At 38.4% G+C, this 17,229-nt stretch overlaps 1 protein-coding gene across 1 annotated transcript; it reads left to right on the forward strand.

Moving 5' to 3' along the window:
- The first annotated feature begins 159 nt into the window (after positions 1-159).
- On the forward strand, positions 160-16,772 carry LOC114049534 (sprT-like domain-containing protein Spartan). The gene is made up of 5 exons (XM_027870772.1): positions 160-538; positions 6,383-6,482; positions 10,623-10,751; positions 12,957-13,230; positions 15,895-16,772. Exons 1-5 carry the CDS (start codon positions 306-308, stop codon positions 16,365-16,367), a joined length of 1,209 nt encoding a protein of 402 aa, XP_027726573.1. The 5' UTR covers positions 160-305; the 3' UTR covers positions 16,368-16,772.
- Positions 16,773-17,229: the final 457 nt, after the last annotated feature.

The raw sequence follows: 17,229 nt of genomic DNA on the forward strand, positions 1-17,229 counted from the left end.
ACAAACAAACAAAAAAACCACTTAAGACTAAGAGAGGAGGAAGAGGAGGAGGAGGAGGCTGAGAAACTCCTTTTCCGGTCCTTTGGGCTCTGACTATTGAGCCCTTCTAGTGCCGGAAGTTGATTGTTTTGTCACCTCCGCCTTTTCTTGTACTCTCGCGAGATCAGTTTTAGTTTCCGTTTCCGACAAGCTGATTCGAAACACTGTGGTTCCCGCAGTAGGAATGCCGAGGTGGCGGACCTGTGTGTGAGGTTGCAACTTTCTGTTTTCTCGGTTCCCTCCCCCCCGAGTTCCTTCCTGCTGTCATGGCCGCGGTGGAAGAGGACTTTGCGCTGGCCCTGAAGCTGCAGGAGGAGTGGAACACGGAGGTCCCGGCGTTGGTCCCGCCCCCGAAGGAGCCCAAGTCGCTGGTGGACGAGGCTTGGGAGCTCGTGGACCCCAACCCCGATCTCCGAGCGCTGTTCGTGCAGTTCAACAAGCTGTATTTCTGGGGGCGGCTGGGGGCGGTGGAGGTGAAGTGGAGTTTTCGAATGACGCTGTAAGTAAATCCCCTGCCTTGCTGTGGGGTCGGGGGGAGGGGGGACTCCAGAAGCCCGGGCTGCCCCGCCTGGGGGCGGTAACTGCGGCCCCCTGGCTCCCAGCGCGGAGCCGTCCGTGGCCAGCTTGTTTGCACAGACCCAGATTTCTTCCTGCAGTGATAAGCCAAAAATCAGTTCTGCCCTCTTGTCATTTTATCTCTCTCTTCTTCCTCTGTGCTTTTGGATGCCGTGCATTGGGCCGGAATATCTAAGGAGTTTCGTAATTTTGAACCTTTCTTGGACTGAAGCAAAATCTCATTGAGAAGATATGTATCTATTAGCATCCCTACTGCTTGAATCAAATAATAGTGTCCTTAGTGTTTACAAATGCATCACTTCTTACTTATGCTTCAGTAGTAAGAATTATGTTTTAATCTCTCTTACTGCTGCAGAGCCCTCCAGACGTTGATAGGGATGAGCTTCTGTGATCCTCTCCCCCTTCTAATTCTCTTCTCTCCCCACCCCCCAACACTCAAAAATCACCACCAGGTGATCAGTTCTCTATCATAATGATTGGATTTAGAGTTTGAAGGGACTTCGGAAGTCATCTAATTCAACTTGGAATCACAGGACCTGAATTTAGTTGCCATCTCTGCCAGTTGATACATGTTTGACCTTGGGCAAGTCATTTAATCCTTCCTCGAACTCAGTTTCTTTATCTGTTAATTGAAAGGGTTTCTTCCATCCATGCCTTATTTTCCTTTGGGAAGGATAATGAGTTCTGTTTTAAACATGTTGAGTTTGAGGTATCTCAGGAGCATACTGTTTGAAATGTCCAGTAGGCACTTGGTCATGTGGAGTTGAAGCTCCAGGGAGAGCCTTGGGCTGGATCTCTGCAACTTCGAGGCCTCTGCATAGAGTTGATAGTTTGAAAGCTGTGGAGGGTAACCAAGAAAGAATGTGTAGAGAAATGAGAGGTCTAGGAGACCCCCATAGTTACAAGGTATAATGTAGGTGATCAACTAGTAAGAGAATGGGAAGTAGCTGTTTACATGTAGGAGAACCAGGGGAAAGTAGTATCACAGAAACATAGAGAAAAGAGTGTCCAGAAAGTGCCCTTTTATGTGAGAAAATTTTTCCCATTCTACCTTTCCTGTCCTCCTCCTTCCAGTGTATCCCCCTTTCTCACCACCACCACCACCGCCCCTTTTTTAAAAAATCATCTCAGTGTATTTGATTTAGACTTTATGCCCTCTGTAGATTTTAACTACCCTAATGATGGCGAAGTTCTTAGGAGTCACATGTTTCATCTTCCCATATAAGAATGTAAACAGTTTAACTTTACTGTGCCCTTTATGATTACTGTTTAATGTGTACCATTTTATTCTTCTCTTGTGTCATGTGTTTAAATGTCAGGTTTTCTATTGATCCTTATTATTTTTATCAGGGATGCTTGAAAGCCCTCCATTTCATTAAGTAGCTTTTTTTTTTTTCCTTTGAAGGATTATGCTAAGTTTTGCTGGGTAGGTTATTCTTCTTGTTTATAATTCTAATCCCTTTCCCTTCCAGAATATCATATTCCAAGCCCTCCTCTTCTTTAACATGGAAGCTGCTAAATCTTGTATGATCCTAACTGTGTTTCCATAGTATTTCAGTGGTTTCTTTCTGGCTGCTTGAAGTATTTTAGATTTTGTTCTGGGAGCTCAGGAATTTGGCTATACTATTCCAGGGAGGTTTCATTTTGGGGTTTCTTTGGGTAGACTCTTTCAGTTTCTAATTTGCTGGTGGAACTAAGATTTCCTTGATAATTTCTTAAAATTTGATGTCTAGATCCCTTTTTTGATGATGTCTTCCAGGTAGTCCAATAATTCTTAAATTATCTCTTCTTATTCTACTTTCCAGGTCAGTTGTTTTTTCAAGTTAGGGAGTTTACATTTTCTTCTATTTTTTTGTTTCATTTTTTTGACTTTGTTGTTTCTTGATGTCTCATGGAGTCCTTAGCTTCCACTTGCCCAATTCTGATTTCTAAGGAATGATTTTCTTCAGTGAGTTTTTGCACCTCTTTTTCCATTTGGCAAATTCTGCTTTTTAAGGAGTTCTTTTTTTCTGTGAATTTTTGTGCTGATTTTACCATTAGACCAATTAGATTTTTTAAGGTATCTTCAGTATTTTTTGTGCCTCTTTTACCAAGATGTTAATTCCCTTTTCATAATTTTCTTGCATCACTGTCATTTCTTTTCCCAATTTTTTCTCCACCACTTGTATCTGTTTCTTTAATGCTTTCAGGACTTATTATTGGACTTGGGTCCAGTTAGCATTTTTTTTTTAATTAGACTTTGCTTTGTAGCTGTTGTATTCTTCTGAGATTGTATCTTGGTCTTCTCTGCCACTGTAATAACTTTTTATAGTCAGGTTCTTTTTTTGTTGTTGTTTGCTCCTTTTCCCTGTCTTTTTCTTAACTTTGCACTTTGTTTAAGTTGGGCTTTGCTCACCTGGGGGCGGGGAGGCCCTGTTTCAAGCTTCAAGCTTTTTTGTGCTGCTGTTTTCAGAATTAGTTCTAGGGTTTTGCAGGTTTTCAGTGCTTTCCCAGGTGATGGTGATTTGTGATGAGGCATGGTCCCACTCTCCTGGTCTACTTCCAAGGCCTATTGCTTATGCTGCCGCTGCCGGCACTGTATTCTGAGCTAGCTCCCACCCCAGTGTCACAGACCTCTCCTGCTGACCTGCTAAGTCATCTTAGGCCAGAAAAATGTGTCACTCTGACCTTTTGTTGGCCGCTCCAAAGTGTGATTTGAGTTATTTTATATCAGTTCTGCCACTTGTTTTATTGGATTGTCTAATCCATTTATAACTAAGGTTATGAAAGTTAGGTATATGTTGTACTCCATTTCTGTATATTGCTTTATTTTGAAATATTTTGTTCTCTTTTTAAGTTCTCTTAAGCTAGGACTCTGTCCCTAGGATTAACTTTGCTTAAACCATTTTTATGCAACCCTTTCTCTTCAAAATGATAGTACTAAAACACAGATTTGACCATATCACTTTACTACATGAGAAGTTTCTCTTGCTCCTTATTGCCACCAGTGTAAACTATAGACTCGTCTTTTCTTCAATTAAAACCCTTCACTGTCTGATGCAAGCCTGTCTTTCCAGACTGATTACACATTAGGCCTTTACATGGATTCTCTTGTCACAGTCAGATTGGCCTACTTGCCATTCCCCATACATCCTCATCCCCTTACCATCTGATCCTGTGCTCTGCCTCTGGGGGCTCTGGGTTTAGTAGATGAACTTTCACCTTATTTGGGGCACAAGGGCAGAAGCAGACCTTTACTTCACTCCCCCTCACCTTGTCTTTATCCTTTACAATGTAAACTCCGTGATCACAAAGTACTATCGCTTGTATTTGTATCCCTAGTATTTAGCACTATCCCTGGCTTATAATAAGTAAGCTCTTTTAATAAATGCTTTTTTACTCATTCACGATATTCCTTCTCCTGTCTGACTCTTTTCTTCAGGCTCCACTGTCCCCTGTCTCTGGTATGCTTTCCCTCCTCATCTCTGCCTCTTAGAACACAGAGCTCCCTTCAAGGCTCTCAGCTCAAGTGCCACCTTCAGTAATAACTCTTTCATGATTCTGGAATTGTTAGTTGCTCGCCTCAAATTACTTTGTATTTATTTTGTATATATTTCTGTGTACATGTTGTTTCCCTCCAGTGGAATGTAAGCTCCTTGAGAAGAACAGACTTTTTTATTCACATACAGTTCCTGGCTTATATAGTAATCACTTAAATAATGCACATAATGCTTGAATAATTTACTCACTCAGGAACTAGAATGGGACTTTGAAGGACCAGGAACTGTTGCCTTATTTTTGTCTTTCATGGGTTGCCATGGCACAGAATTTATCACCAAATGGCTGACCCACTGGAGAAGAACAAATTGGGCCCTAGGCTCCTCCTCAGAAAGGGTGGCATAAGCAGTCTGTTCCTTTGACTGTGCTGGAACACTTTCTGTCATGGTAGAAATTGTCACTATGCTTCACTGGCACAGACTTCAAGAACCTAGGGTCACTTCCCTCTCTATGAGGCATTGAGTAGAACTTTATCAAAAAGCTACTGTGAATTCAGGAATGCTTTAAAATTTATGTTTCATTAATCACAAAAACACCTACATAAATTTGAAATAGTAATATAACATGTATGAGACATTCATTCTACAAAAGAAATGTTTATTTATAAGCTTGAGGACAATTTACAATAAGTCTATGGCCCCCAGTTGGGAACTATTTATCTTGACTAATTCCCTCTTACAGGTAAGGAAGCTGAGGCCAATGAAAGCAAGTTCTGCTTCCTGCCTTGTAGCCCAGCCTTTAAGAAAAATAATATATGTTTATCTTATTTGTTCTAGCTGTTATTTTAGATTATGATGTTTCCTTTGAAGGAACCATATCTTTATATATACATATTCTAAGAGGAAAAAACTATAAACATAATTTCAGCTCTCTTATTGAGATCTCATGTGCTTTTAGTTTTTTTATTTTCTTTTGAAGCTTTACCTTCCAGTAGGACCCCAAGTTTCAGTGGCTCTAAAACAATTAGTTGTTGCTCTCAGCATAAATTTGTTCTTGTTTTATATAGTCCTCTCCATCCTTTCCAGGAACTGGAGAGTTATATTAGGTGAGAAAATAGCAGAACATCAGTTGATTCCCCTTGATAGTAATAGAGGGTTATAGAGCAGGCTTGCCACCTGGCCAAGAAGCTATTATCAACTGGTGTCTGTTCAGCTATTACTGTGCTAACAAAAATCTAGTAATAACTGGCATTTACCTAGCATTGTAAAATTTGTAAACCATTTCATTGAACCCTCACAACAACTTTGACATACGTACTACATGTATCATTATTTGCGTTTTGCAACTGAGGACACTGAGGCTCAGAGAAGCTATGTAACTTTTCAGTGTCCCGAGTGGAATTTTCATTCATTTTTTCTTGGCTCCAGGTCCAACATTCTATCTACTATGCAACACCACCTCTCTAGAAGTAACAGAATCAGGAAGTGTATTTAATTGGAGCAGAAAAGGAAATACAAAACATAATAGAAATAATTTTTCAATCATTCCTCAAATTATTCCTACTCTTTTCATCCCACTCATATCAGAAAATTAGAGAAACTATGCAATGTTTTGGCAACTTTAAGTATCTACTGGGTGTAGTTTTTCTTCTATAGCTCCTATGTACCACTGGCAAAGCCTACCCCTGAATAGTGGGGAAGGGACGTTGCTTATCTTGTTTTGTATTTGGCTCCCACTTTCTTCTTTCTATTTCGTTACCATGATAGCATCTTCTTGCTAATTCAGTATCCTGCAGGAATTCAGAATTTCAGTTCACCTGCCATCTAGCTAACCCTATCTGACTCTCAAAGTGCTAAAATGTAGAACTGGAAAGGACCTTTAGATAATCCAGCCGCATCTCCTCATTCTACAGAAACTAAAGCTCAGAAGGGCAGGATAATGCCCAGGTCACACCAGGTAAATAGTAGCCAAGATTCAAACCTGAATCCTTTGACAACAAATTTGTTTCTTTTCTTATTGACCCATAATGCCAGTCATGAAAATTTCTATAAAATGAGTCATTTCCTACATCACTGTTTTCCCACAGACTTGATTATAGGGTTTGGGTGAGCCCATCTTTAGCTTTTGCAGTTTAGTTCTCAAGATAGAATCATCCAAACCTAGGATAAGATGCAAACAACTGAGAATAGACTTGGTAAAAAATTTTGTTCCTTTTCTGTTTATATTTCTTTGAATTTCTGGTAAGTGTAACTAAAACTTGAATGTTTGCATTTTTACTTGTCTTTTTTAGATGTGCTGGATTTTGTAAGTATGAGGGAAAAGGTGGAATGTGTTCCATCAGCCTCAGTGAACCCCTTTTAAAATTGAGACCGAGAAAAGATCTTATAGAGGTGGGTATTCACAAATAAATCCTGACTCTTATCTTAGTAATTAGATATTACAACTAAAAGGGACTCTGGAGATACATTTTTATTTCCTCATTTTATAGATGAATGTCTTAGGAGGGCCTTAGCAGCTGTCCGAAACTCAGATAGCAGAATGGTTACATGAGTAACCAAACACAAGAAGTATAAAAGAAAGTTATTTAGCTTTTAAAGATATAATTGTCAAAATCAAGGCAAGTATACATTGATAGTCCTAATTCTGTTTTTCACAAGTTTGGTGAGCACTGACCTCCCCCAGTCACCTTTTCTTTCTCAGAGACATGCTTAAAAAGCTGACTAGAGGTTAAGTTAGGTGGGGCAGTGGATAGAGCACTGGCCCTGGAGTCAGGAGGACCCGAGTTCAAATGTGACCTCAGACACATAACACACTAGCTGTGTGACTCTGGACAAGTCACTTAACTCCAATTGCCTCACAAAAAAAAAAAAGAAAAGAAAAGAAAGGGAAAAAAAAGCTGACTGGTACAACCAGCATAAAAGAACTCCCCTCATTTGAAGAGGCCAAAGAATTCTCACTCTCCACTTGTTTCGATCCCCAAATGCTAGATGCTTGTTATCCTGAGGGTCACTTTGGCAATTGTCAAAAATAGGGTCTTTGTTGCTTGAAGCAGTGTGTCTTTCTCCTCCCTAGCTTTATTTAATTCTTTTCCTGTGGATCCTCCCCCCTCTCAGCACATTGGCTTTTGAGCTATTTGGTTGGTTACTCAGCTTGCAAGGTAGATCTGTGCTGGAATGTAGAAGACTTTTACATTGTTGTGATTGTCTCAAATGGCTAAAAACTTGTGCTGTAATATTACGCTATTATAAACTTTGAATGAATTAGGCTGACATGAAATTTTGAAGAGTTCATCCCTCGAAATTTTTACAGTGGCATCCCCCACACTCACCACAGACACCACAAGTGTCTGCATCCTGTCTTCTCTCTCCCCATATTCCTCTCCCTAATCAAATTGCAACCATCTGCTTGTTCACGAGGCTGAGGATCCCTAATGGCCACAGAGCAGAATTAGGTCAGTTTGGCTATACTTTTAAATGTTAGGTACCTGTACTGCTACTTCCAAGAGGAAAAATTTATGTACTGTCCTAGTTACACTACCAAGAGCTTGAAGATGACTTGGACAAAAAACAGCAATATTTTTTTTTCCAAGATGGAGAAGATCTATATACATGATCTCATAGATTATTTAGTCAACTCCGGTACTTTTCAGTTGAAAAACTAAATGACATCTTTGAAAGTAGGAAGAAATAGTTGGGTTTTCTTTATAATTAATATTGATAAAAGTAGGAAGATAATAGCTTCAAGTGAACATTTGCAGTTGGGCAAAAGGCAGAATGTTAAAAACAGAAGAAGAGGGTAGTAGCAAAAAAATAAGTGACAACAGAGCTTCATCTTTAAAGACAAGCTAAACCTCAGGCAGCAGAAAAACAGGAAACTCATCAGTATTCTGCTGAATCAGCTAAATTTTCACTTTGAAATGCTAGCAGAAATAAATCTTATGGGTTACACTTTGACGTACACTCAGTACTGTCAGAGAAGCTAAATGTTCAATATAATAGATTATAGAAATGAAGTTTCTTAGGATAGTGCTTTGGTCTTTAAGGGACTATTAATTCATTGGTGTGAATGCGTCTTTCACCTCAGTGAAGACAGTATTTGTGCATGTTTGAGCCAAAAAAGGGACATAATTTGTTGGTTTTCCTTGTGGGGATGAGCCTTTTCACTCATAACTAGGCCAGCCCCCAAATGATAGAAATGCTTTCTGTCCTAGATCCCATACTTTCTCTGACTTATTCACATCTGCTAGTGCTTATGTTCCAATGGCATGGCCTTTGAGACCCCAAGGATTTGGAGTAGGGTGAAAGTCATAAACCATATTCAATAAATATTAAGTCAGTTGACTTGAAATCTAGAAACCAATGTATATGTGTGTGTTTAAAAATAAATTTAACATGATTAACAGGATATTGATAAAACCTTATTTACTTTGGAAATTTAGAGTGAATCTCAAATTTGTGACCTATTAGTATTAAATAAGGTTTGTTTTATATATGATATATTTTGCATAACAACCTAAGAAAAAATTGCTTGGCCTTTGTATAGTTGATAAATAGTTTTTCTAATAGTTTTTCCACTATATACATCTTGATGCCTTCACAAGGGCTTTCACCAGCATGTGGAATGCCCTTCCTCCTCACCTCGCCTCTTAGAATCCCTAGTACACCTGAAAGCTCAGCTCAGGTGCCATCTTTCCATGAGGCTTTTTTTCTCTCCAACTTCAAAAACCTCCCCCCTCCAGTACGACCCCCAATTACCTTACATATAGTCTGTATCCTTTTTATTCTTATTTTTTTTATGTACTTGTTGTCTCCCCAATGGAAGCTCCTTAAGAGAAGAAACTTAATTTTTTTCTTTTGTGTCCCCAGTAGCTGACTTACAAGTAGGTACTTAATAAATGTCTGTGGATTGATAAAATATAGAAACTCATTGATGATATAGAAGCTCATGATAAATACAAATTATAGCAATAACAATTCTGATTAAAATTGACATTGACATAAACTTGAAAGATTTTGAAAAGTACATTATAATAAGACTTCATTAATCTTATCAGGCTGATTTATTTATGTTATGACAAGTTATATTTAAAATGAGTAAATATACCAACATACAAGGTAACTAGCTGAAGGAAGGAAAGATACCAAAGATATGGGGAAAAAATCTCAACCTTATTTCTGTCCCCAAAGAAGGTGACCTATATGTCTATTCCCATTTGTACAAAATGTTTTGGAGAGATTTCTATATACAAATTGAAGGCATACTCAGTAAAGGTGTGTTAGTAGGAAACAAGAAGGCTTTTGCAAGTGATTTTCAACAGAAGACCACATCTACTATCTCACCATTGACTAAAAGATATAAAGCATATAAGATCCCGTTCTGCTTCTTGTTTATTGATTATACAAAAACATTTGACTTACACAGCAAATGCCGTCTTACAATTTCTTCTATAACAAGGTGTCTCCTATCCATATATCAGGATCATTCAGTATTCTTTGAAAGATTTAAGAAGAGAAATAGCACTATTCAGTTCCCCTCTGATAATAAATATCAGGCAAGGTATAAAGCAGGGAGATGTGTGCTCAACAAAATTATTCACCATAGTGATGAGATCTGATATAGAGTGCTGGTCAAGGAGGGATTCCTTCTAAATGATGAGATCTTCCAGATGCCCCTGCTTGTAGATGAAATGTTAGTGATCACAGCAAACCCTAAGACATTTCAGAGTCACTCCTTTGAAGAGATCTGTAATTGCTCAAAGGAGTTTGAGCTATTCCTCCACACAGGGAGAATCAAATAAATGACAAATGTGTATTGCTCAGATTTCAACAGGTCTCTGAATGGTCACCCAGTAGAGCTTGTCCAACAGTATATGCATCTGAGACAGACAATATATATATGGAATATAAACTGGGCCCAGACTTGAAAAGAGGGAGGAGAATGGGCTTGGATTGCTTTTAGGAAATTGCAAAGTACTTTTATTGACCTCAGGCTTCCCATAAAAGCAAAGGCTGACCTTTACAATACAAACATCTTATTGGTGGTGGTGTGCGGCAGTGAGATGTGGAATACCATTGGCTCAGAAGAACTAAAAATGAATGTCACTTAAAAGGCAGTGGAAAAGGGAGGGGCATGGTGGATATGAGCAGGCTGCAGCATATGACCAGTCAGGAATTCCAGAGAAGAACAGGAATAAAAGATATCATCAAAGAATTATGTGACACAAAGAGAATATGGGCAGGTCATAATGGCTAGAGTGCTAGACTGGTATTGCCCACAATGTCAGGAGAAAGCAAAGAAGGCTTCTAGCATGTTGGAAATCCATATGAATATTGAGTAAATACACATAGTATGTAACAGTGTTAGGGCTTTTGTAAATTTTGTTTTCCCTCTGCTCACTACCTTCTCTCTTGTCCTCCCAAAAAGAAAAAAAAATTAAAGCATAAGCATCACCTTAGTTTAACAATTTAATTTTTCTGCATTTTTCTCATAAAGGTCACAAGTTGAGTTGGTTTGCTTTTATCCTGTTTCAGACACTGTTACATGAAATGATACATGCGTATTTATTTGTCACTAATAATGACAAAGATCGGGAAGGTCACGGCCCAGAGTTTTGTAAACATATGCGTCGCATCAATCGCCTAACTGGAGCCAATATAACAGTAAGTGTACCACCTTTAGGAAATTCTGTAATTGTATTTATTTAGACAAATTAATTTTAATAAAATTCAAGGTAGAGGAAGATGTTCTCTTCTATTTACAGACCAGAAAATTGAGTCGCAGAGAAGTTGTGATTTGTCCAGGACCATGCAATTGAATCGGTGGCAGAGCCAAAAATATGTCCCAGGACCTCTGTCTTCCATTACCAGATGAATGCCATGTGTTTTACTCCACACAATTTTCTTCATGGAATAAACACATATTTTTGTATACAGATTTCAAGTCAAAAGTGAATGAAAATCTTTTCATAACAGTTGTGTTTATTGACATCCAAGTGCAATAAGGACACATGATGAAGAACAAAACATGCCAAAGTGTTTACCTTCTATGCAGTCAGGTGTCTTAACTGTAGTCAGAGTTTAGAGTTAGTTCCATAATCAGGAAAAGTGGCTGATGTTGAAAATATTTTTTGGAAGATCTGTTCGATCATGTAGTGTTCTATCCCAGGTACTCTTTAGAAAATAGGAACTAGAGACAAGCTCAACTCTGTTGTGATTCAGATAAGTTAGGCTGGTGTGATTGTACTGCTGTCATCACAGGCAGGGCTTGTTCTGCCCTGTTATAAATTCTGGAGGTATTCAGCTGATCAGTCCTGACTGAGCCAAATATCCATGAAGAGACACATACATACACACACACGCACACACAGAGATGCATGCACGCACATACATGCACACACACACACTCACACCTTATGAATATAATATAGGAAGAAATCTAAAGCAAATGCAGACAGCTACTACCATTGTTTCATCTCCCTGGTACTAGATGTCTGATCCTCTGATCCATCCTTTTCTTTGATGATTAATTTGTAAGAGTTCTGAGCATGGTACTAAAAGAGGAAGCAGTCCTGAGCTCTCCTCCACCAGCATCTTTGCTCTTGGTACTTTCTTCTTCCCAAGTTCCACCATGCTTAGTGCAGTATGAGTTAAATTAATGCTTGTTGAGTAAATGAAATTTGCATTTGAGAGGATGAATGATTACAGTGTTTGAGTGGAGAAGAATAAGGAACCAGAAGCAGGGTTTACTGCAAAACAGTTTTTAAAAATTCAGCTTTCCTCACCACTGGTAGCTTATCATTGATCAAGAATTAGGGAATTAGTTATTCTAAGCAAAACCACAAACAATTAGACACCGTTTCTTCCATTGCCACTGTCTTGTTACATGGAAAGGAGCAGAAAGAAGATTTACTTACTGTAGAAAATTGTGTGCTACAATGATTTCTTCATTAGAAGCATTTAGTCACTTAGAACTTTTTGCTAGAATAGTATTTTCTATGGTGTGATTTTACTTCAGATAATATAGCATCCAATTAAGTATTATGTCAGCCTTACTTATTTTGGTGGTACATGAGCTTTTCTTAGGTTTTGATCATTTTCCATCTGACCGCTGAAAGCAATAGAATCCAAAGGCATTAATATTATATTTCAGACTGAGTTCCATGAGGGCAGGGGAGATTGTGATCTAATCCAGCCTTTGTCTCTATTCTCTATTCCAAACACCCAACGCAATAACGTGATGTGTGTTTGTTGAATTTGTTGTTGAATTGAATGATTCAAACATTTCCTTAAATTTATTCAGCTCAGAAAGAATTTGTTTCCTCTGTTTATGATGAAAATTCCACTTTTGATAGAAGTTAAACTCTCATGCTTTCTGTCCAAAATTAGAACTTTTCAGAAGCCCAGGGGAAACTAAGAAGGTGAAATATTAGCCTTAGAATTTTAGAGTTGAAAAGAACTTAGATGTTATTTAGTTTAGCTTTTCTCATTTTACAGATGAAGATGAAGAAACTGACCCCCAGAAAGGTGAAATACTGTCAGGCCAGCATCATGGGCCGTGGGAGTGTCAGCACTGCATAGAGCCTGTGTTTTCAGGCTCTTCCCATTTTACTATGCTGCCTTCCAGTTTCTAATATAATTTCTAAAGCACAGCAAGGAGCACCGGCCCTGAAGTCAGGAGGACCTGAGTTCAAATCCAGCCTCAGACTAAACACTTGACACTAGCTGTGTGACCCTGGGCAAGTCACTTAACCCCAATTGCCTTAAAAAAAAAAAAAGCACAGCAAGGTTGCCCATTTTAAATGATTTTGCAAAGGTGTTATTGTTAATGTGATGAATAAATACTTAAAAAAATTTTTTTTAATGCAGATATACCACAATTTTCATGATGAGGTGGACGTGTACCGTCAACATTGGTGGCGTTGCAATGGACCCTGCCGGAACAGAAAACCCTACTATGGTTACGTGAAACGGGCAATGAACAGAGCACCCTCAGCTAAAGACTTTTGGTGGGCTGAGCATCAGAGAACTTGTGGAGGCACGTACATAAAGGTCAAAGAACCAGAGGGCTATTCAACAACAGGCAAGAAAAAGACAGAGCTAGAAAAGCAGCCAAACTCTGGAACAGAAAGTAAAGATAAAGGTACCCTGACTTACATTCTTCTGCCTTTTCTCCATGGCATAATAGTAATAGCTACCATTTATATAACACTTTTCTGTTATATAAAACAAAACTCTTTACCTATGTTGTCTCATTTGATCCTCACTACCCAACACTATGAGGTACGTGCTTTCCCCCATTTTGCAGATGAAGAAACTGAGGCAGGATTTGAATTCAGATCTACCTGATTCCAAATCTAACACTCTACTGTGCCCCCTGCCTCTATGATGTAATGTTAGTACTTTTCATATTATTAATTGATACTCAGATAGCATTTATTAAACACTTGCTGTTTGTTAGGCACTGTACTAAGTGTTGGGCAAGCAAATACACTCAAGCAAAACAGTCCCTGCCCTCAAGGAGCTAACATTCTAATGAGGGGAAATACCTCTTAAAGAGGAGCTAGAAAGGAGTGACATGAAAGTTAGAGTGGAGGCATCATGTTTTGTAACTGACAGCTAGAAAGGGAGGTGGAGGCATGATTCCATGGAAGACAAGGCGTGCTCAGGAATAAGAGTCCAGAGTGGTTCCCATGGTTAAAGACTTCCAGGGTGGATGAATATCAAAATGGAGATGGCATAGCTCGGAATTGGTGGCATGCAGTTACCAGTCATTTGTTCTTGTATAATTTTGTTCTCCATTTTGATTTTATTCTCTATTATTATTTTACTTTTAAGGAAGTAGCATTGCATTCTTGCTCTCGTATATCTATGAAGAAACTATGCTTCCTATTTGTGAGTGGTAGGTGCCATTTGAAGAATTATAGGGGTGTACTCTGCCACTCTAAATAGAGGTACAAGAAATTATTCAGCAGTCAAGAGACTTCAAGGTGTAATAATTTTACTGCTGTACTTTTGCCAAGATAGTAACGTCACACCAGAATTCAGGATAGCTATGCCCCCATCTGACATCAGTAATTACTTTTGTAAAACACACATTAGGTGAAACGACATTACAGGGAACACTTCATCCATAGGATCCTAAGCCTAGAGGTTAGAATCTCCCCTTGCAGGTTAGCTTCCATCCACTCTGTACAGATCTTGTGTGTACCTGTTTATGTATTGTCTGCTGCATTAGAATAGAAATTTCTTGAAGGCAGGGACCATTTTTTGCCTTTCTTTGAATCCCTAGCACAGTGCTTGAACATTGTAAATACTTAATAAATGCCTCTGTTGGTTGATTAGAAGGGAGCTGAGAGGCCATCCAGTCTAACACTCTCAATTCTCAGATGAAGGACCTGAGATCCAGGATGATGAAGGGTCTAGCCCAAGGTCATAAAGAGTAATGGTCAAACGCAGGATTTGAAGCCAGGTGCTTTGCCTTTAGAGCCATTGCTTTTTCTGCTGTACTACATTGCCTCCTTAATTTATTAGGAGCCACATGATAAATATGAGAGCAACCAAAATGCACACTACAAAAGCTTAAATTAAATTTTTACAGGTGCCTTACTTTGACTTTATGATGGTAATACTGACCTCCCCTTGTCCTGTGCCAGAAGTGGCTTCTGCCCTCCCTGCTCATCCCCTTGGGGCCCATGGTGTGCTGGAGCTACAAGGCTTGCAGATTCTTACAAGGCTGTGCTATTCCTACACACTTTTTTTTTTAAATTTTAATTAATTTATTTATTTTTAGTTTTCAACAATCACTTCCATAAGCTTTTGAGTTTTAAATTTTTCTCCCTCTCCACCTCCCTCCACAAGACTACACGCAGTCTGATATAGATTATACATATACATTCCTATTAAACATATTTTCACATTAGTGGTGTTGTAAGGAAGAATTAGAACCAATAGGAGGAACCACCAGAAAAAGGAAACAAAACAAAACAGAAGAAAAAAAAGAGCAAATAGTATGCTTTGATTTGCATTCAAACTCCATAGTTCTTTCCCTGGATGTGGATGGCATTTTCCATCATGAGACTTTTGGAGCTGTCTTAGATCCTTGTGTTGCTGAGAAGGATTAAGTCTATCAAAGTTAGTCATCACACAACATGTCTGTTATTGCCTACGAGCATTTTTTTTCCTTTAATGGCTCACTATAGCCCTCTTGAAGAGAAGGCAGTGACTTAGAGGATAGGGTAGCCCACAAACTCTACTTCACTGCCCTAGCCCTGAGCTTCTGATTAGCACTGTATGAAAGACTTTAAATCAGATTTTTCTGTACTACTCAGGATGGAGAAGAATTGTATTTGTGGAATTTACTTTTTCTTTGAAGATTAGCTATGTTTGGAAGTGCTTAGATAGAATATATAAAGGATATTTTTGTAAATAATGTATAGGATTCATATATAGTATTATATTTCATATATATAAATTACTGTGTCTAATTCTTTCATTCTTGGTGTTTTCTAGCCATCTGTCTTTTTCCTTCACTTTATTTTTGATCATGGGAGATTTCTATCTTAATTCCACAGAGAGTTAGCTCCTAAAGAATGGGAAATTTAAAAAAAGCTTAACCCTAAAAAACTGCTTCTAAAGAAACTCATTTTTCCTCCATTAACAGCTTATTATTGCATAGCTCCACTTTATCATCCAATATAGCCTTTGCATTTTGAAGTATCCATTAGCTTAGGTGAGTTAGCTTAATAAAGGTGTTCTGGCTTTAAGTGAATGGAAAAATCTCATAATTAATGAACGGCTTTTGCAGGTAAACCAAAGGAAGGAGGGAGCCAGCTGTTGACTCCTTTCAGTGGAAAAGGTTATCTCCTGGGAGGAACAAGCAGTACGTCCTCACTTGGGAAACTCATCAACCCACACGCCCTTAATAAAACCCAAGAACTGCCCAATCAAAACTGTCCACTGGTTGCCACAAGACCCAACCATAAAACTGAGTTGAAATCAAATTCATCTCGGGGAATTAACAGCTCTGAAGATGAATTATCAAATAAGAGACCCAAAGTCGAAAACAAAACTGCTTTTGCCAATTTTTTTATCAAGAAAGAGCAAATGAATAACATATGTACAAGTGAAAATGGCTCAAAATGCAGTTCATTCCCTGTCACCTCATCTCAGAATTCCAGCAGTTTAATTAGTCACAAAAAAGCAGTGAGCTGCCCTGTTTGCCAGACTCAAGTTTTGGAGACAGAAATTAATGAACACTTGGATTCCTGCCTTATGTGAGAAACCGTTGCCAAAGCTAAGAGCTACAAATGTCTTTGGGAAACGAATTTGTCTTAATTATGTAGCAAAAATTAGTTCATAAGAGTATCATACCAAATAATGAGAAAGTTAAAGTGTTGTGAGTAATAATGAAGAGTGTGTGTGTGGAGGGGGGTGGTGTATGTGTATGGATTATAAAATTGAGAGGGTTCTTTCTGTGGCCTTCAAAGTTAAATCTGTATTTTTCTGTTATCACAGTTTGAATAAATACTGGCTGTATATAGATGTCCCAGAAGTTTTTATATAAAATTTTAAAACACCCTGTATAGTAGTGCTAAATTTGTATGTTTCATATGGCACAGTTCACAATTTGTTGACTGAGTTTTATTATTTTGCAATTTTGACCGCTTATGAATAAAAAGGATTTCAAAATACTGTATTTAAGATAATGACTTGTTTTTCATACATTTAAGTCTGTTGTCTGTATGTCTTCAAAACTATGCCATTTCAAAGTTGAAAACACACACACACACACACATACACACACGTTGAGTCCCTTCAGGTGAAAAGACTATCTCCTTGGAGGAACACGCAATGCATCCCCACTTAGGGAACTCATCAAGTCACATGCCATTAATAAAACCTAAGAACTGCTTAATCAAAACTGTCCACTGGTTGCCACAAGACCCAACCATAAAACTGAGTTGAAATCAAATTCATCTCCAGGAATTAACAGTTCTGAAGATAAATTACCAAATAAGAGACCCAAAGCCAAGCTATAATACTGAGATGTTATCCAAAGAATTGAGAATGGTTTTCAGAGTTGCAAACAAAGGAGACAGAACAAAGTTTAAAGCACTTTTTTGAACACATCTAACTTACA

The sequence above is a fragment of the Vombatus ursinus genome, unplaced genomic scaffold (genome assembly GCF_900497805.2).
Source record: "Vombatus ursinus unplaced genomic scaffold, bare-nosed wombat genome assembly UNPS02014798.1, whole genome shotgun sequence".
NCBI lineage: Eukaryota > Metazoa > Chordata > Mammalia > Diprotodontia > Vombatidae > Vombatus > Vombatus ursinus.

Excerpts from the sequence above, each read along its gene's own strand:
- LOC114049534 (XM_027870772.1), top strand. The coding sequence starts at position 306 with ATGGCCGCGGTGGAAGAGGACTTTGCGCTGGCCCTGAAGCTGCAGGAG. Across the intron at positions 539-6,382 it reads TGGAGTTTTCGAATGACGCT|ATGTGCTGGATTTTGTAAGT; the intron begins GTAAGTAAATCC and ends TGTCTTTTTTAG. Across the intron at positions 10,752-12,956 it reads TAACTGGAGCCAATATAACA|ATATACCACAATTTTCATGA; the intron begins GTAAGTGTACCA and ends TTTTTAATGCAG.